We start from the raw sequence: 20,943 nt of genomic DNA, 5'->3' as shown, positions 1-20,943 counted from the left end.
CCCCTGCTTGTCTAGTAAAACCCCAGATACATTATCGGAGGGTGAAAGACTAGAACTCTCAATTCTGAAACTAAATTAGACAAACTGTATAATCTGAAAGCTAAAAAGTGCCTTCGTCAGATCTAGAGCAAGATGGCTGGAGGAAGGAGAACAAAATTCTCACTACTTTTTCAATTTAGAGAAACATCACTCCAAGATTAACAGTCTCAATAAGGCAAATGTGAATGGGGTGCTTACAGATGATCATAAGAGAAGATAAGATAAGATAAAACTTTAATGATCCCACAACGGGGAAATTTGCGCATTACAGCAGCTCAGTACAGAGAAAAATGAAAAGGATGAGTAAAAACAAATGAACTAAAATAGAATAGACTAGAAAAAACTATACACATAAGATAATATCCATATACTGTAGTTGATTTTATTCAGAATTATACAGTTCCAAATTTTGCCAGAGGTCGGCTGATGCCTTTATGAACTCCTTAACAGCTAAAACCATCTCTGAAGATGAGGTGGAGCTGTGTGATGATCTATTAGACTTGAGGAGGTTATAGATGCAATCAATCAACTAAAAAAAATAATAAGTCACCTGGCACTGATGGATTGGTCTCAGAATTTTATAAATCTTTCACAGAAGATCTGGCTCCCTTTCTCTTTGAGGTCTATTTGGAAAGTATAGAAAATGAACAACTTCCTCCAACCATGACTCAAGGATTAATAACACTCATTCCCAAATCCAATAAAGACACTTCCCTGCTTGAAAACTGGCACCCAATATCATTACTTAATGATGACTATAAAATATTTGCTTTAATTTTTGCAAGAAGATTGAAAATGGTACTAGGCTCAATAACTAAAGAAACACAGTCAGGTCAAACATCAGCTGCCTGAAAATACTCCATTTGGGTAAAACAGTCAGGACACACAACACAGTCTTGCTCGATTTGAATTCACTGGACAATTACCTCCACTAATGTCACATCGCCGCAAGTGGACATCACGTGGACTTTCTACAGGGGAGCTGACAGCTTAATGACCTTTTGATATCCATTAGATTTTATTTCCCCCCCACGCACATCTGTCAGGTAATGCCTAGAAAAGTTCAGGTTGCAGTGCATGTGTGAAAGCTTAAGTTATTTCTGGGATAATAAGTTACTTTAATTGTTTCACTGTGTCTACGCAGAGGAAGATGGTGTTGCACCCTATGGCAGATATGCAAAACTAGAGTTTACAGTGTATACAGTTGGACACTAAATGAAGCATGAGGCAGGGTTGCAGATATCATTAACTGGCTGGCATAAGAAGGAAAATGAATGCACAGGCTGGGAAAAAAGAAAGCAATGAACCACAGTAGATGCAAAGCTCAACTGGCAATGGCAGCACTTTTCCCAACACCGGCTGACTGGGACTAAAGTGAGGAAGAGAAGGCAGCGACTAAAGTGGCTGACCGTAGAGAGACTCTGGGAGCTCCAGACCAGACACCATCCAAGTCTTGAAGAGACGGAAGTGGTAGGGGCAGTGATGCAGGTGGTGGGCCACGGCCACATCCACAAACCCCAGCAGGGCTGTCTCAGCAGGCAGCCCCTCCAGCATCTGGACTAAATGTAGCTCATCTGAAGGCTCTAAGGGATGAGAGGCAGAGCAGGGAGAGAAGAGTAGAACTAGAAAGCACAGTGGAGCAGGAGCAAAAATGGGAGGGGCTAAAAAGCAGCGTGGCTGAAGGCTGAGCTGGACAAAAACACTGTGGCTCAAACACAGACAGACAGCAGACGCAATCCCACCTTTCCATTTCAAAGACATCAAGCATACAGCAGAAGGAGTGAGGTCAAATAAAGATGGAAGGAAACGCGAGCAGTCAGTAGTCGAGGTTAAACAGGAAAATACACCTGAGATCTACTCCACGTAATATGAATGAGAGGCTCTTTCTGTCATCAATGCTGCTTCTCAAACATCAGTTTGAACCCCCACCCCACCCCCCCCAGCAAACTTTTGCAGGGTTATTTTCCAAGAAAGTATATGGCAACAGAAATGCACTGTGAGCAGTCCATCAAACAGAGAAGTCACAGTTTAGATTTGTAGCATGAAGGCATGACTTTCTGACAGCGCTCAATCACTAGCTATCCAAATTGGGCTTGTGCCCAAGGGCTCTGAACACTCGGGGGGTTCAAAGGTTCTGCGCTCACTGTGTGGCATTTGGTTAATGGTGACTCAGCCCTAACTCGTTTGTATGCACCACTCAATCACATCATCAGAAAGCAGTATGGGCTTTCAATCTGCAATAAGTGACCAAACATATTTGCACATTACTGCCTGCATCTTGAGCTCAGTTTTTGCCCAACATTGCTCCTTGTTTTTGTTAATCCCACCTAGCTTTTAGATCAAAAGCCAAAAGGACTGAATGAGAACAATTTCACTTATGTCATCAAGAAATAATCAGAATCACAGCTGCCACTCACACACTGCAGATAAACAAATTGCAAAGCATGCAGAGCACCCATATTACTTTCGCTACATGAGACAATATTTCACCCATCAACAAGGTTATGATTCAGAAAATGAGACTGCTGTGATTGCTCTTTTCTGCACTCTGCATCATAACAGATGCTAATATGAGTAACATATCAGCATCTGTTATAGCAACCAAAACTAATTTACAAAACCAGCATCTTCACGAGCATCAATACAGGCTTCAAAATTAAGCTGGACAATAGTAAATAAAATAGTAAAAAGTAATTAAAAGCAGATACCTGCAACAAAGATAAACAAAAAACAAAGCAGATCACACCAATGTTGGCATTTACCAGTGAATGCTAGCTTTCAGGTTTGAGAAGTCAAAGTGCCTTAAACCTGCATTCTTTCTAACTACCAGCAGGGGTTACTCTACTGGTTGCAAAAACAATTCAGGTTGTGTAGAAGAAAATGGCCCTCAGCTTCATCAGTTTGTGACCTCATGGGCTAGGTTGCTAGTTTCACATCATATGGAATCAAATATCAAGTTCATTTTGTAATTTATGGTCCTTAATAGCCAGAAAGGAGGATTCTCCAGGGTTAGGTCATTGTCACAAATCTACTCTGAGCACTCAAAGTACTTTTTACTATAAGCCACATTCACACATTCTCATGCACTTTAATACACCACTTTATTCTTCACCTTCAAGCGCTTTCTAACCATCACACCCCCACATCCCCACTCCCAGTCTGACGTTGGCATTGGCTGCAATTTGTGGCTCAGTGCTGCTGAGGAAGAGCCAGTGATTGAACCGCAGACCCTCTGCTTAACAGATGGCGCTCTACCTAACCAGTGGCTGAGGTTAAGGTGAATACGTCCATATTTTATTTACAATCTATGACCCTGCATCAGTGATGTGGACGTGTACTTTGTGTGTGGTCAGTACACTGTTACATCACTGTTAGTTCCAGGTACAACAGTGAACCACACCCATCAGTGAGGGTGTGGTCAGGGGTGAAGCAACAGAAACACTGCCCATCTAATGTTACATTTATAGTACAAACTATAAAAGATACTATGTTAAGATCAACAGTGCATGTGCAAGTGAGGATTTTTTTTATTACATGTGCACGGAATAGTTACCCATGGAAATATATCTAAGGAAAATGAACCATCCTGTGAACAGCAGAATAGGAAATGAAGACATTCGCAGGCAGAGCAGGTAGTGTTAGAGGTGAGGGCTGACAACACAAATAAAACAAACACAGAAAGATGTGCGTGGGAAAAGAAAAAAAACAACAAAAAAAAAAAAATCAAAAATCTAAGATAATGTAATTAATGTAGCCACACGTCACACTTCTCAAACCAGAAAACATAGGAGATGTTTTCCCAGGAAATGGTCATGCAAGATAAAAGGTAAACTGGAGGACTATCGAAATATACTTGGAAAAAAAAGCAGACATACCATTAGTCGGATGCCTGGCAAACGACACAGAAAATCTCTTTACTGCCAGCATAGAGAACAGCTCTGAGGAGATAAGAAAGGTAACCGGCATTACTGGGGCAGCTGGGATCTGTATCTGCTTGTGCGTTTGACGATGGGGGGAGGAGGAGGAGGAGGAGGGAAAAACAGATTAGGAGAGAGTTGGCCTGTCGATTCATCTGTGTTTGTCTGCCAAAAGATTTATGGGAAAATGAGGGTCATCTTTGAATGAACAGAGTGGAGAGTGAATGCTAAGGCTGTGGAGTGGGTGGAGTGAGCAAGAGACGTAAGAAGTGTGCTCATCTAAATGCCATTTTTCACTGTGAATCCAACCTCGTATCTTCCTCCAGCCTGACTGCTACTGGCTATTGATTACATTAAATATGTAGGTGTAGACAGCCTCTAATAAAACAAACAAACAAACAAAAAAACTTGGAAAAGGGGCAAACAGTTATTTGATCTTTCTAATTGTAACAGGATGTGCCTTACAGTTTAACCTCAGTTTTGGTTTTCACTAACACAGAAACAGCTGCAGACAGGAAAAAAACAAGCTGATGAGGTGAACTAAAGCTCTGGGTGAAAATCCATTCAGAGGAACAAATGTATGAGGAGTGGTATTTAGGACCGGGTACCTAAGCTTTTCAGACAAAAAATAAAGGTTGGGAACCCCCTCTCTGAAGTGCACTTACCACCAACACTGCAGCCCATCTTCAGACCTGAAGTGTGCACTTCCTTTAACCTTAACAGCAACAAAGTGATCTCTTGCTGTCCTGTTCTTTATCTTTAAAGGAACAGAACTGACGTCAGGTCCGAACCCTCAGCTGTTTCTCACATAGCATGATGCAACAGAACTGAGAAAGTAAAGCATCTGTTTCCCCCTGCCGGTGTGCAGCTTTGCGCTCAGAGTGACACCAAGTGGATAAACTGACCAGCTCAGCTTCCTCTGTTTAAAAACCTGCAGTTCGGATCCATATGCATAAATACACCTACTAGCAAAATTGTGTGCTGCTGACATAACCTGCAAATGAGTCATATTTATCTTTACAAAGCACTAAACAAATTTGTGTGACTAAACAGCTGTGACCATAAGAAATCTATCCATTCCAGATGTTTGGGGTAATTAAGCCTGCTGTAATACCCCCAGTGGCTGTGAAAACAGCTTGCCTTCACTTACCATTAGCACCATTACCAGACTCAGGGAAAAAGGGATTATTTTAAGGTGGATTATTGGGTCTTATATCTGTTCCAAATAAGAGGCTGATTTTCTTAATGTAAGGATTACAGTAAATTGTGATTAATGTAAAAAAAAATGTTTTAAAAAAGCCAGGCTTCCAGCTTCCAGACATAAACTTCACATAGGATTATGAAATAAAGAGGATATGGTACCACAACATGCACAGAGAACATCTGAATCCCAGCAGAAAGTGGGGCGATCAGTTAGTGGTCAGGCTGATGTGGAAAAGTATTGATCATATCCAGCCTGCATGCTCAGCATTTCCTACACAGCCAATCACTCTGCTGTCAAATCAGTGCCCTCAATGCACATTCTGCAGAGTAAAATCATTCAAGAGAAGTGATGCAATATTTTGAAACTGCTGGTTTGTTTTGGGAAAGGAACTGAAAGATAAAGGAAGCTTTGATCGGAAAAAAATAACATGAATTTAGGGGAAAAAAGTGGAAGGAAAAAAGATTTTTCTTTTTAAGCCAGAAAAAAAAGAGTTTGAAAAGCTTTTCAAAACAGCTACAGATGAAAAGACCAGCTCCATGCGAGAGGACAGACAGCGTGGTGAACGTACCAAACATGCCACTCTTGCACGGCAAACTGCCGGGAGACAGAGGTGGCTTCAGGTGGTGGTGACGGTGGTGTGTGCGGACGTAGTCCCGAAGGTTAGGGGCGCTACAGGACACCCCGAGGGCAGAGGCACTGAAGAGGCCAGAGCAGAGCGAGCCTGTGTGGAGGAGGAGCCGTGGGAGTGCGGGGTGAAGGGACGGGTGGAGTGGAAGTGTGAAAGGTGAGAATCTTTTATTACACACTGTGCCGTTACTATTCCAGGTCTGGGCCATGAGTGTGTTTTTGCACCTCTGTGAAAACCCTGTAACTACAGTCTGGGCACATTTTACCCTCTAAATTCAGATGTTTATGATATAGTTTGTGATAAAGTTTAAAACAGAAGGAAACACAAACTAAAAAAAAAATGCCTCGTGGACAATTTAAAAACAAGGTTGAGATTTAGTTCTAGATGGCATGCAAGCTACAAGGTTTTTCACAACAGTGACCCAGTCTGTGACACCTCTGTGTGTGTGTGTGTGTGTGTGTGTGTGTGTGTGTGTGTGTGTGTGTGTGTGTGTGTGTGTGTGTGTGTGTGTGTGTGTGTGTGTAGAAAATGTGGGTTTTGTATGCAAAATGCAGACCAGCATACTAAAGTAGAAATGGGTTTCAGACTTCTGATGTGCACAAACAAATCTGAAAAAACAAAAGTCATTCTCAGCTTCCATTTTTAAGATTTTAAATGAATATTTTGCATTTATAAATCCATATATATCCCATTTGGAATTCTGATTGAGCGTGCTGACAGAGGTCGTAACCGACACTTGTTGTGCTTGTCTGTGACCTCGCTGCAGTCAGTGATGAGCAACTCAGCACACAACTGACTGACTGGCCCCACCATAAATGGGCACCTCTGATGTAATGTGAACATAAACCCAGCTGTTGCTTTCAAGCATGTGATAATTAGGCCCCGAGTGCCACGATGATTGGTGCATTTAGTGGGAGGCAACAATGCCCATAATGCTCCTTTGCACTTTCCTCTTCTGCATCATCAGATTTTTATGACAATATTCAGTTTGCACTTTTTCAAACTTATTATTGGGCTTCTTTCACTCCTGCAGATTTTCTAATTGTGTATTTTAGCTTTAAATTGCACAAGCAAAGGAAATAAATTACACTCAATATATAAGCAAATGAGGCTTCTTTCATGTGGACGTCGCTATCGTACTTGTGACATTTAAAATATTTAGGAATTTTTTAAGGAATATCACAAATTCTCTGGTGATATTAAGCAGTAAGAAGTGAAGCAGTCTGACGTTTGCTAATCTTAGACAGCTTTCAATCGCTTGTTCTTTTCCACAGCATGACTCTACACTCTCTTCTCACATTCTTGGTTTTATGGTTTTCTCCACATGTCTTTATTTAGATGGAAGCATTTCATGCTTGTGTCACTGTGTTAGCAGGTTGTTGGATGTTACATGCCCTTCAAGAGTTCCTTTATTTAGGTTGAGGTTAAATCACATTCATGCAGTGATCTGATACAGCCAATTTGGAGCATTTTATGGGGAGTCAAAGTGACCTACATTGATATCTAACTTTACACGTGGGACCAAAAGGGTTTTGCTTTAAAACTATGTGACCTTATATTTGGAGCGGTTTACTGTACCTATCAATAAAGGCCCCCCAAACAAATATATATTATACAACCTCGCAACCCTGAACAGGATAAGTGGAAGAGGATAGATGGATGGATGGATGGATGATCTTAAGAGCATCAAATTAGGCAAACAAGGCTTCAAATATTTGCAATTTTTAGTGTTTATAGTGTTTCATTGTTTATCAGTAATCTGGGGGCTAAGTTTTTTGAGTGCTTGAGAAATCAATTTCTCACTGTGTGAAGAAGGTTATAGTTTCTTTCAAATACCTGCAATTTTATTTTGCATTTGTTTAAATTTTACGAGTTTATAGCAAATTCAGTTTCTGGCAATAAAATAACATCTCTTTTGTTCTGGCATCTGTTGATGCTAATGCAGCACAATCAGAATGAGGCAGGAAGTATGGGGGGGGGGGGGGGTTTGTATACTTAAAGGGAACCTTTGATGCTCATTTCAAACTACACATCTTTATTCTTGGCCTCTACTAGAGCCGCTTGGCACAAAATGATCATTTATCCTATACTGGGCCTCGGCGCAGCCCCTCAGTTCATCCACTGTCTGAAAAAAACTTTTTTTTTTTTTTTTTTTTTGCTCCCTTCCAAAAATTCCCTTTAAGCCAAATTTCTTCTGATTGGCTGCCTTTCACAAACAGACACAGCAGGTGGCTGCTGTACTCAGCCAGAAAGGTTTGCCTAAGATGTCCATATTAAAGATATCACTGACAAAACAGTGAGAAACAGAGCATTTAGAGCAGTCTGAAGACTAGAGCTTTTGGACAGGTTTATTGTATGTCTATTGTAAAGAATATTTATGACAGAAAATAAGTAAAAGCACAATACACCCCCTTTAAAGCAACAAACGCCTATGAGGAAAATAATGTATAATAAATATTTTATACAGTTTAAATGCAGCATGGAGTAGGGTTTAAGTTGTATCTCCAATATTATTTACTAATTACATTAGTTTATGCTAGTCAAGTCAATATTAGTTATACTAACTAGTCCTAAAGAAAGAAAAGGCAAACATCAGTGACTAGTGAGTCTGATTTTGTTTGATTCTCAGATTTTAGCATCTGTGGATGCCTTTGAAATAACAAATATACACCTAGAGCAAGTTCACTGTGTTGTAACCTTATCAGCTAGAGGGGAGAGAAACACATCTTCGGTCACCATATGACGCAGTGATCCTGCAGCTGGCAGTGAACATGAATCTTCCTTGCCGACCTCTCACCAACATAGTTTGGATTCTGATCCTGTTTGGCTGCTGCTGAGCTAAACTAAGCTGGGGTGGAAGCTATGTGAAAGAACTGAGGGACAGACGGGAAGAGAAATGGAAAAGTGGGAGGGTGAGAGGAAAAAAAAAAGTCATAGCTGGAGCTCGTAATGAAGAGCAGGCGCAGTGATGACAGCTGGAAATGAATGTGTGGTGAGGCTATGAACACAGATATGCATACATACAGAAAGCACACATTCTCCCACACTCACACAAACAATTAGATGCCCACCTAAGCCGCTGGCTGGTTTGACCTCAGGAGACTGGCGCGAGCAGGATATGAAGAGTCGATGGGATGTGCAGCCTTTGGAGGAATGGGTGGGGGAGGTTTCAGAGAGGACCTGAGTGGGGCCAGGAAGACCAGGGATTAATACTGCCCGTTAAATCAGGGACCTGATACCATTACACTTGTAAAGAAAAAGTGTCTAAAGAGCTACTGCTCGCTACTGAAAGAAGCAAACAAAAACACCCCGGTCACATTTTGTCATTTTAACATTACGTTCTGGCAGTCTGGTACCTCCATGGAGCCCGTCTTGCGGTTGCGAATCATGGGAGACCTTCGCTGGATATTGATTGGATCAGAGACATGAAGTGCCTGGTCTGGCTCATCCTGGGAAAGGTCCTCCAGACTGCCCTGATTTGGCTTTTTGTCTTCATTCTGATTGGTCAGAGAAGAGGAGAAAGAACTGACATTTCATACACTCTGCACATCTGTGCTGATGTTCAGTATTTACTGAATTATACCTCAAGATGTAGGATAACAACTAATGTTTGTCCACATATCTTCATATAACACTAGTGGAATATCAAGAATTCGACAGTTGAATACAGGGACCTCTCTGTTTATGTCATTTTTCAGTGACATAAGTCCATCACTGCTATGAAAAATATACATATGAGAAAACATGGGTGGCAAGAGGAACCTAAATTAATTTAGGGCTTAAATATCTTTAAAATATAGTTACAGAAGAATGTGTCTTCACACAGGCAGACAGATGCCACCACAGCCTACATCAATGTGGCAGAACATTTATTACAGTACTATATTTATGAACATGCCAAAAAACTTGACGTTAACAACTACAAGGGAACTTTTTTAAACCCTGAATATTCTTTAAACTGTCTGTTTGAATGCATTTTTAACAAAAGCGTCAAGTTTTTTGGAGTTTCTTTAGGGCTAAACAAACTGCACATTTTCAGACCAACCAGCACTGCAACCACTGTGCAGTCACACACCTCCGAGGAGGCCGGACGGAAGCCGAATCCAAGAGGGATATTCTCTTCATCTTCACATCCTTTGACTCCTGGACTGAAGTGAAGCTCCACATGGAAACGCTCCTCTGAGGAGGGGTCCTGCTCACCACACATACACAAATATACAAGAAAGGACGCATAAAGGAGCCTCTTAACATGCAAAGGAAGCTGCAGTTTGGATGCCTCATAGGCAATTCCTCACTGTAAGTGAGAGGGAGATATTCATTTCATTTCACTCTGCACTCAGCAGGCTGACCTTATTGTTGTCTTCATACAGCATGATGACAATCTGTGTCATGTAGTTGAGTTCAGTCACAGCACTCAGGTAGTCCATCGCCTGCTTCCACTGCTGGTCCTTCTCCTCCTGATGCGCAGAGACAAGAATGAGTACACATTCAAAAACACGTAAAATGAAAAAGAATTCATGAACCAGCATGGATGTGCACCTATTCATATGAACACAAAGTAAACATCAGCTCTATAATCTAATTTAGTCAAGTGAGCCCTAATAACTTATAACTGCAGATAGTAGACAACACTAGAGCTGGTGAACATAGCTGAAAATGAATCATATTATTTTTGGTATTTGTCTGTATACTCACTCATTTTATTAGGTACCTATTCAACTGCCTGTTAATGTGAGCATCTAATCAGCCAATCACATGGCAGCAATTCAGTGAATTTAGGCATGTAGACACGATCAAGACGACCTTCTGAAGTTCAAAATGAACATTGGAACGGGACAGACAGATGATTTAAATAACGCTGAAAGCTCAATGGGAAAAAAATCATGCTGATCATCTATACTGATATGGATTGGGTAATGTGTTGGAATGAAAGGATGCCATATCGTTTGATGGAAATGAAAATTATCGGCCTACAGAGGTTGAATTCAAAGACACCCCAAAAATTGAAGTGAAAAAATGATGCAGCAGACTAGAATATTTTGCTGAAATTTCATTGCCGGAGTTCAAAATGGTACTCAGCAGTTTGTATGGCTCCCACATGCTTGTATGTATGTCTGACAAAACTGGGGTATTCTCCTAATGAGACGACAGATGGTGTCCTGGAGGATCTCCTCCCAGATCTGGACCGGGACTTCACTGAGCTCCTGGACAGTCTGAGGTGCAACTTGGTGGTGTTGGATGGACCAAAACATAATGTCCCAGAGGTGTTCTATTTGATTCCACTAGGCGAGTGTGGGGGCCAGTCAATGGTATCAATTCCTTCATCCCCCAGAAACTGCCTGCATACTCTCACCACATGAGGCCGGGCATTGTCGTGCACCAGGAGGAACCCAGGACCCACTGCACCAGTGCAGGGTCTGACAATGGGTCCAAGGATTTCATGCTGATACCTAATGGCAGTTAAGGTTCTGTTGCCTAGCCTGTGGAGGTCTGTGTGTCCCCCAGAATATGAGTGAACTGCAACCAATCCGGTCATGCTTAACAATATTACAGGAAGCATAATGTTCTCCACGGCTTCTTCAGACCCTTTCACATCTGTCACATGTGCTTAGGGTGAACCTGTTCTCATCTGTGAGAGAACAGGGTGCCAGAATCAGAAGCCTTTATTGTCATCAAACACAGAAGCTTGATGAAACTGTGACCCAGGGAACTCCAAGCCGCTGCATCTATGTGCGCCGCCATCTTGAGTGCCAGTGGTGGACCTGCCAATTCTGGTATTCTATGGTAAAAAAAACCAAAGTAGCTGAAACTGCTACTTAACTGACCAGATCAATATCCCAGAAGTTTAATTGTTTAATGATATATTTTTTGAGCGGTGCATGTCAGCAGGATTGCACAAAGGTTTCTACAGAGATTTGCATGAAATTTTTATCCGAGGTGGCGTTTGGCCAATTTTAGAAGTTTTTCTAAAACTTTTTGAACTTTCTGAGTTGATCTGGAATCCCCAGTTTTTAAAATGTTTCTTTAACATTGCTAAATTGTGCCATAAAACTAATCTGCATCCAGGCATCTCTACTCGTTAAACAAAGTCCCTTTTTTAACCAAAGTTCTGTTAGAACAACAAGTCCCACCAAGCTGAAGTCTTCTTCCAAAAGCCTTTTCTATAACACTACAACAGTTCTCTATTCTGCTCAGTCACCATCTGAATGTGCACATGCACACATAGGGAAAATAGAAAGCTGACAAAACCATTGCGTACATCCAGCAGGCCTCCATAGCGGAAGATGCTGAGCAGGGAGTGAACGTGGCTCTCGCTTGTGAAGTAGAGGCGTGTGCGGACATGACGGCCAGGAGACATCACACCCCGAGAATACCTGAACACCAGGGCAGAGTGACAGACACAAAAGCATAATACAACACCTGGAATGCTGGATATGCTGTAGGTATGTGGCTTACATCACATGTAAACATGTTTGAGTGCTTTAGTGATGTTCTGCATTCTCACAGAGGGTGCAACTTGTTGACAGCCTCGTCCTCGTGGGTCCTCTGCAGGTCCAGCTGGATTTTCTTCATCAGGGGAACGCAGTAAGCCTGAGCGATGTCTAATTTCTCTGCTCTACAGATGCCATACTCCTGATGTCAATGATATGGAAGTGCCATTAAAACACAATTTTTCCCCACTTCTTAAAATGCATACATGGTATTGGGGAGAAGATACTTGAGTTGAAAAGACCCATTCATGAATGGAGGGCTTAAAGGTGCAGTAGGGTTGAACTTCAAGTATGATTTGAACCCTGCTCTCCCAAGTAAGAAGGCTAAAGCATGGCATTTTAAATGTGCCATTAGCCAAGGTTTCGATTCAGAAGATATATTTTCTAAAGCCTGAAAACATACCTCAGAATTAGTGCGGAAGACTAGCTCCCCCTCATTCCCCCTTATGGATTCTGCTACTACATAAATCATTACTAATGCTAAATTTGTGGAAAATTTAAAAATAAGTGCTAGGCAGCACTTGAAAAAAGTGATTAAAGACACTGCTCTGCTTTACCTGTGGTATGACTATGTCAGCCAGAGCACGGGACAGTCTGAAAAGCTCCCGTGTGTCCTCCAGGCCAAGAGAGGCATTGTGCTGCGAATCATATTTGATGCAGTCGTAGATATCTGGGATCTTGCTGATGTCGTAGCGCCCATTCTTCATGCGAAAGTCTCTCTCCAGTTTGGACCAACGCTGCAGCATCAGCTCCAAAGTCTCGCTGTGGTAAAGCTGCAAGTCTGGAGAAAAAAAAAGCAGAATGACTCATTCTGTCATCTTCAAAATAACCTAAACACACAAAGTGACTTTAAAAATACAGTACTGTCAGTCAGGAGCCACCCCTCACTAACTCAGCCAAGGAGGTTATATTTTTGCTAGCGTTTGCATGCGTACGTGCAGCTCATTTTATTCAGTGATATTTAATATAAAGTACAATGTGTTCACATGGGTGACAAATTAATGGAAAAAACTATATCCAGAAGGGATAAAACACCATTCTTCCTTCTTTTTGCGTCTGGATGATGTGATGGAGAGAGTTTCCTAACATGACAGGCCAAAAATCTCCCAAAGGTGAACTGAGTTGAGCTTCGGTGACTGTTAAGAACTAGTTACCTCCAACAAGGACCTTTTGTTTTTAGTTGTACTCGACCATTTTCAGAGGGAATTTTTTGCTCTGTTTTGTTTTTGTTTTTAAGCCACTGACTCATTCAAGCATTAAAAAAAAGACACCTAACTCAAGGGATGAACCAGTGTCTACACAGAAGAATTTTAAATGGTATCCTTGGGCACTTTGTTATTAGCAACCTGCTGCAAAAAGACATTCCCATTTCTCTTGCTGAATCTATGAAAAATGCACCAACAAGGCGATTCCCAAAGAGCTATTAGCAAAAAACATTGCATATCTCAGCACAGTGTGCCGCGTGCCCTTAACAAATTTGAGGAAACTGGACAAGTGCAGGACAAAAGAAGAAGTAGCACAACTAAAAGACGATCTACAGCAGCTAAACAGCATTTAGAGATCGTGTCCTTAAGAAATAGGGGGAAAAGTCCAGCAAAGACCTGACACAGGACCTGAGAAATGCCTCATCAGAAATGGTCTCAATGAATGGCTTCTTGACAGCCACAAGAAGGGAAGGGAAACAGGGAGAAAAGGTTGAGATATGCCAAGAACTGGACTGAAAAGAAAAATAAATAAATAAAAATAAGTGGCAACAGGTCTTACAGTGTCATAAATCCAAATTTGAAATTTTTGGTTCAAATTTGTACGAATGTACAAATGATGCCAGGAGAGAGCTACAACAGTGAGTGTTTAGAGCCATCTGTAAAACACAGAGGAGGCTCTGTCATGGTCTGAGGCTGCATTTCAGCCAGTGGTGTTGGGGATCTTAAAACTGATACAATCGTGAACGCAGAAAAGTACCATCAGATTTCGATCCACCATCTGGAAAGTGTCTGATTGGCAACAGCTTCATTTTTCACCATGACAATGACCCCAAACACACTGCCAATACGTTAAAAACATACAGTATCTATCCTGGATGGAATAAACACACAACACACAGCCACTCCAGAGCCTGGACTTCAACATTATTGAAGCAGTGTACGATCATCTTGACAGAGAACAAAACAAAACGCAGAAAAATCCAAAGAAGAGCTTTGAATGTCCTTTAAGAAGCCTGGAGAACTGTTCCTGAAGACTACTTAAAGAAATTACAAGAACGCTGGCTGAAAAATAAAAAGGTGGTCATACCAAATATTGACTTTTTTAAAAAATCATTATTTAATAAAAATAAAATAAATTTTGACTTTCAAGCTCATTTGAACTGTACAAACCCTGTTTGTGAATTTTATACTGTTTTCCATTTGTATTTTCTCATATTTCAATATGTTGCTGCCCGTATTTCTCATTTTCCTTGAAAATGTATAGAAATGAGGGGTGTATCAAGACTTTTGTACAGTACTGTATATTACATGGACAAGCTTTTCTGCATCTGTCTTATTCATACTAAAGACCTCAAGACTAAAACAAATATTGTGGATTTAAAATAGTAAAACATTTTAAGATGGATCATATTCTGTACCAGTACTGCAGGTTCACAGTACCTGCAGACTTCGGGTCCTCCAGTCTCTTTCGGATCTGTGACGTAAGGCTCTGGATGAGGGCATACACCTTGTCGCAGGTTTTGACTGGATTCTCTATGACCTTCATAGAGTTCACCAGCGATGGACTGCCTGTTGGAGCCAACTGGGACACAATAAAAGCAGAAGGCAATAGATAACATGTTCTGCCACATACTACGCAAGAGATTAGGTCAGGAAGGATTGCCAATACATGCTTGAGCAGCGGCAAAACAATATTCTCACCATTCTTTGGATAGTCTAAATCTTATCTGGTATGAAGAATTAAGAAACACATTCAACTGTTTAAACCGAGCTTGTGGAGCCTTACTTGTAAAACAGAAATTTCACCATTCAGCTTATCAAATTAAGTAAATCAGTTCATGGTCCCAGGATTGACAAAAACCTTTTGATAGTCCTCCTCTGTGAAATCCTGGTCCTTCTGCATGATCTCATGCAGCCTGGCCTTCACTTTCTGCTGGCAGTCAGTCAGAGAGTCGCTGTCGCTGTCCAGCAGTCCGTTCATGTTGGCACTCTTCACCATCTGAACCAGGATGGGGGTCAGCTCCCCTTCTAGAGCCAGCAGACCCTGCAGAGAAAGCAGAAAATGTAACCATGTGAGGGCCAAGTATTGGCAAGTACCCTGAAGCAATCAAAGTGATTTTATGCTTTTGAAAAAGGTTCCCCAAAGTCTTGGCAGTCAGGGAACAAATTAAAAAATGGATTTTCAAAGCGGAGTTCGGTTTACTTCTCATCACTGATGGTGAATTTCTGCACATTTGTTGTGTCAGAATAATTGGAAGGACAAGATTTTAACTGAGAAAATTTACATGAACTGTGACTGAATGGTGGCTGATCTGAAGAATACTTTTAATGCTGCAAATTCATATCTGCATGTCATAATTTGCTAGCGTTTATTTTTTTATAAGGTTACAATCATTATTTACTGTCCATAGAGTCACTAAAACCTGAACTCTTCAAACAGGCAGTTCTGAAAATAATCATTTAGCTGTTTTACAACCACCGTGTGTTGTAAAACAGCTAACTTTCTGTGTTTATGCACTACTCTGCATTTAATCATTAGTTATTATTAATCTCTGGGTCTTTTCCACAGCATGTCTTTTGTCCTGTCTCTCTCCCCTCACCCCCATCCGGTCGAGACCGCTGACTGTCCCTGCCTAAGTCTGGTTCTGCCGGAGGTTTCTGTTTAAAGGGAGTTTTTCCTTCCCACTGTTATCAAGTGCTTACTCAGGAGGGGTCTGATTGGTGGGTTCTCTCTGTATTATTATAGGATCTTTACGCTACAATATAAACCACCTTGAGGCAACTGTTGTTGTGATTTGGCACTATATAAATAAAATTGAAGTGAACTGAATTTAGGCAGCATGGTGGCACAGTGGTTAGCACTGTTGCCTCATAGCAAGAAGGTCCTGGTTCTAACTCACAGTGTGGAGTTTTCCCCGTGTTTGTGTGGGTTCTCTGGTTTCCTCCCACAGTCCAAACCCATGCAGTTAGTGGGGTAAGGTTAACTGGTGATTCTAAACTGCCCATAGGTGTGAATGTGAGTCTGCATGGTTATCTGTCTCTCTGTGTTGGCCCTGCGACAGGCTGGCGACCTGTCCAGAGTGCCACAGTGGCTAGGAAATCAAACAAAGCATCCCCTACTTATGTCATACAGTTATAAAAGCTGCACAAAGTAACTGAAAGATATCACAGAAACAAGAGGGTTTCATTCATCCAAAGGGATATGCTGCTCTAAATAGGCTCCTCAAGATCTATCAGAATCCCTTGTTTAAGTATTAAAGTAACATGTTTTATATACAGAGTTTAGTCTTCCAATACAGTGACAGTGTTACCTTGGCAAAAGCAGCAGCCGTCATCTGCACCCTTCCTTCATCAGAGGCGTAGATCTTTAGGTCATGGCGATAAGTGCTGTGCAGGCGTAGGAGGCCACAGCCAGGAAACCCAGCATAGTCACCTTAGACACAGAGTGGAGCATCACAGTTAACTGGCATGATTACAGCACTCAGACGTACTGTACAACACTTTAAGAAACGGCTGAGTCGGTGAGGTATTCGAAAGAACAGAGAAAAAAAATTGGTGTTGATTGTACCCAATAGTACCAAAGATTTCTATTAAATGTTGGCACACAAGGGCAATACAGCACCTGTGCAAGTGCAACATCACTTTCAGTTCAAATGTATTGTCTTTAAAATGGCTTGTAAGATTTTGATGGGGTTCATCTCACTTAAATGTAAACTTAAATGGCGCAGTTTAAGTTAAGAGTAAAATGAAGTGAAAGTGAAGTGAACTGATGTTTAGCAGTCCCCAAAAATTTGTGAAGACAACTCCCCTGCAGGTGAGATTAAATACCCTAGATTACCTTTCTCTGGAAAAAGACAAAGTCTTTTAACATTCTCAGTGTACAATATTATTGTAGGGGGTGGATGCATTACTAACGCTACAGATCAAATCACACTGATGCTTCATGCATTTCTCTTCTACAGACAGGCAGTCTGACATTGTGCCACTATGCCTTAGTTGACAAAGATCAACAGATCTGGGGCGTGATGGAGATATATCCATGTTTAAAGCTCTAACACAGGCCAAAATAGACAGGCTTTATCAAACAACATCTCAACAACTCATGAAAAAAAAAATGAAGCAGGATTAGTGTGAGATGATGTGCGTTAGCTTTGTAAAACAAAAACTGCAGCCACTTTAGCTGCCTGCATATACACGGGCAGGTGACCTAAACAATGTCTGATATGGAGGATCATCTTGGAAACACATCAACAATAACACACACACAAAAAAAAAAAAAAAGCAATCCACAGCAATCTGAAACAAACAGGACTAGTCGCCATGTGAAATGAACCAAAATCATGATAATGAGGAGAGAGCAGACCACGTTAGTGGACGGAGCGACAAACGCGCAGAATGAGAGAGGAGCGGAAGAGCGGTGATTTCCAGGAAACCCTTCTCTTACCAAAGTCAATAGGGGAATCGCAGCCAAGGGACCGGCGATTACTGGCTAGTAGTTTACATAGAGCAACAACAACAGAGAAGAGCAGAGTTAATCGACAAAACTTGTGGTGGATAAAAAGGACTGAAAACAGTGGCTGGGGTGAGGAAATCGCCTTCTTTTTATTTAAAAAAAAAAAAAGAAGAAACCACAAAAGGTCTACTTTTAGTTGTGCTTCAGGTTGTTTATCTGATCAGTCTGAGAGTTTTACATGCACTATAAAACAAACCTTAAAGTAGGAAAGCATGGAAAGGTAATGAATACATGACACTGAGGTAGTACTAAAATTAAGACCCTGCAGGATATAAAGAGGAGAGAAACCTTTATGTAACTGGCTTTTTACTGATTGTGTGTCAAGGAAAGCACCCATCCAGTACTCAGATGTACTTGAGGCCACACCCAACTGCAGGACTACTTGGTAGAGCCACTAGATGGCAGTGTGCTTGTAGCAGTATGTGTTATAGCTTGTTTTTTTAGTTTTGGAGAAGTCTTACATAAATTATACCTTTATTGAAAAGGGTATGTTTTATCGCAGTGAGACAAATATTAGCCAAATAAATACATCAGTATAATTCAGTCCGCTTCAACAGTCAAGTGATAAACAGAGCCAATTTAATACCTCCCTGAGAATGTCAGTGGTTATTATTATGTCTGTAAAAATACATTTTATTACTCAGATAATTGTATTTCCTTAGATTTCACAGGTGTACCTAATAAATTACCCACTGATTGTAATTACTGTTTATGTCCTTTGATTCTCATATTTGTCCTAATGTTAGTCTTTACTACAGTCGGAGCTCCGCATGTTTGTTTAATCTCAATAACCTGTTTAAGCCAGTGTTGACAATACATTCTTAACTCCAGACCATAGTCCCTGATTAGTGTGCCACTGATCACATGGTCTTCATCAGCAGAGGGTGTTCACTCAGTTTGTTCAGATATTCTGAACACTTTTAAACTCTTGAGGTTAGTCACATATTTATTTTTCCACATGTAACTTCATATTATCAACTTCAACATGATTCAAAGATTTTTTTTAACTAACAATGATTGTTCAGTTTAAAGTACATTAGCTTTCCATCGCTATGTCTAAGTAACCCTCTGTGAGCCAAAAGCTTCAGACTGCTCTGCTCAGTTTCTCAGTTTTTTTCTGCTGTTGGCTCTATATGATATCCTCATTTTGGTCTTCTTAGGCACGACTGTGGCATAGAAGCTACTCGAACTTGCAGATGCTGTGTATGCAACTACCGAGTCTTTGGTTTATTTTCCAGTAAAGTTCAGATTTGTTACACAGTCTTCTAACAGCAGCCTTTCTAAAAGAAAATTTTAATTATAATCCGAGAGTCCCAAACAATATCAATTCATTGACGTGTGTTTCAATTGGCAGCTTGTTATTGAGAAACATTTAAAGTTCCTTCTCTCGACAACAGTGACAACAGTGTCATTCTGGGATTAAAAAAGGGGGCAGTGGCAGCTGGAAGCCTGAAAATCTGGCTTGTCAACTCTAAAATAGCCACCCCATCCTGACCCTTTTGACACAGTGATTGTATGGCTCCTATCCAGTGTGGGGACAGCAAATGGTGGTGTTTTTAGAAAGTACAAAGGCGGGCTGGAAACTGACACCAGACTAGAAGGCATAAGAGCCATTGTAAATAAGTACAATAAGTATCTTAAAGGCTGGAGTATGTGTGTGTGGCTGGTACCTTGACCTCCAGGGTACATGCAGCGAAAAGCCCTGCCCAGCTCCTCAGCCTGAACCCGGCCTGCAGGCGTCAGCTCCCCGCCCCACTTCAACACCAGCAGCAGAGATGGGCCATCCTTCTTAGAATCTGGGAACAACAAGCAGAAAGTTATCTTTGGAATTTCACCAGTTTTTCCCCTCGTATAAATAATCAATTCCCAAAATGTTTTCTGTGGCCTTATTATTAATTTATACCCCAAAATTTACCAAGGAAGCTGCCAAAGACAAAACTCCGTGTCCTTTAATCAGAGATAAACAGACAAAAAAGGTAAGGCTTAGAGTGATACACTTATCTCAAGATCATTCTGGGTTTGTCTCAGTGATACCATTTAACAGCACAGTCCGCAATTCACTTCTAGCAAAGGACATATACTTTTTATACTTCTGTCTTCCTTCATTTCCTGCCTGCCAAAGGAAACTGAAAACAGCCAAAAACATAACTGTTTCACTGAGGATAGCAGATTTATTCCTGGAAAGTTTGGCATTTCTTTCAGCCTCTTGATACCAAGCAGCAACAAATGATGCCCAAGCAGAAGTGCCAAGAAACTGCAGTTCCTTTAGTGGCCCGTTTCTGACAAATTATGTTGGCTGCTGTGAGGTACAACCAAGATACTGAAGTTAAGGCTCCAAAATGCAGATCCAGAAACCAGTGGATGTCGTCCCATTCATCTTTTATACAGCCTTTATAGTCTATACTTGCTACTCTATATACACACACAGAGAAGGCAACACAACACAACAACAGTCTTATCTGGCAATATCAACTGATCAACTGCAGATTCTGCAGATGATCCAGATGAAATCAGTATTTTACACCCCCCCCCCCCCCCCAAATACCTCTGAGCTAATCTGAGCAATTTTTTAATTTATTGACAAACAAAAAACAAGAAGCACTAACATGACACACTAACTTCCAGTCACCATTTCTTTGTATTTATTTACATATAATCTATGTCTTAGTTCATACCTTCTTCTTCACTGGATGCTTTAGGTTTGCCATTGCGCAGGTAGGTGAGCTGGACTTTCCTGTTGATACCTGAGAAATGACCATACCTGGTGGAGATGAACACACACACGGAACATCAAGCAGACACAACAACATTTGATATGCACACAGAGACAGACAGACAGACAGATTTCATCCCATCTTTAAGAGTTTTGCTCAAATGTTTAGCAGCAAACACACATTCCACGTTTATGGCAAGACACGCTTAAAAGGAGATAAGAACACGATGATC

At 41.1% G+C, this 20,943-nt stretch overlaps 1 protein-coding gene across 4 annotated transcripts in view; it reads right to left on the bottom strand.

Moving 5' to 3' along the window:
• ppip5k1b (diphosphoinositol pentakisphosphate kinase 1b) overlaps window positions 1-20,943 on the bottom strand; it is a 53,745-nt gene that overhangs the window by 10,915 nt on the left and 21,887 nt on the right. Inside the window, exons 14-28 of one of the 4 annotated variants that reach the window (XM_030731233.1) lie at window positions 20,673-20,758; window positions 19,668-19,793; window positions 16,796-16,917; window positions 15,346-15,528; window positions 14,925-15,066; window positions 12,837-13,060; window positions 12,294-12,421; window positions 12,048-12,162; window positions 10,138-10,245; window positions 9,864-9,980; window positions 9,145-9,285; window positions 8,860-8,968; window positions 5,729-5,881; window positions 3,915-3,977; window positions 1,449-1,622 (exon numbers count right to left, since the gene is read on the bottom strand). In XM_030731233.1, the coding sequence (XP_030587093.1) occupies window positions 1,449-1,622; window positions 3,915-3,977; window positions 5,729-5,881; window positions 8,860-8,968; window positions 9,145-9,285; window positions 9,864-9,980; window positions 10,138-10,245; window positions 12,048-12,162; window positions 12,294-12,421; window positions 12,837-13,060; window positions 14,925-15,066; window positions 15,346-15,528; window positions 16,796-16,917; window positions 19,668-19,793; window positions 20,673-20,758 (1,991 nt within the window). The remainder of the gene's footprint in view (window positions 1-1,448; window positions 1,623-3,914; window positions 3,978-5,728; window positions 5,882-8,859; window positions 8,969-9,144; window positions 9,286-9,863; window positions 9,981-10,137; window positions 10,246-12,047; window positions 12,163-12,293; window positions 12,422-12,836; window positions 13,061-14,924; window positions 15,067-15,345; window positions 15,529-16,795; window positions 16,918-19,667; window positions 19,794-20,672; window positions 20,759-20,943) is intronic. The other 3 variants (XM_030731229.1, XM_030731230.1, XM_030731232.1) reach the window with 3 other exon arrangements.

This window comes from Archocentrus centrarchus, chromosome 6, assembly GCF_007364275.1.
Source record: "Archocentrus centrarchus isolate MPI-CPG fArcCen1 chromosome 6, fArcCen1, whole genome shotgun sequence".
NCBI lineage: Eukaryota > Metazoa > Chordata > Actinopteri > Cichliformes > Cichlidae > Archocentrus > Archocentrus centrarchus.
This window is presented reverse-complemented; position numbering and strand designations above follow the sequence as displayed.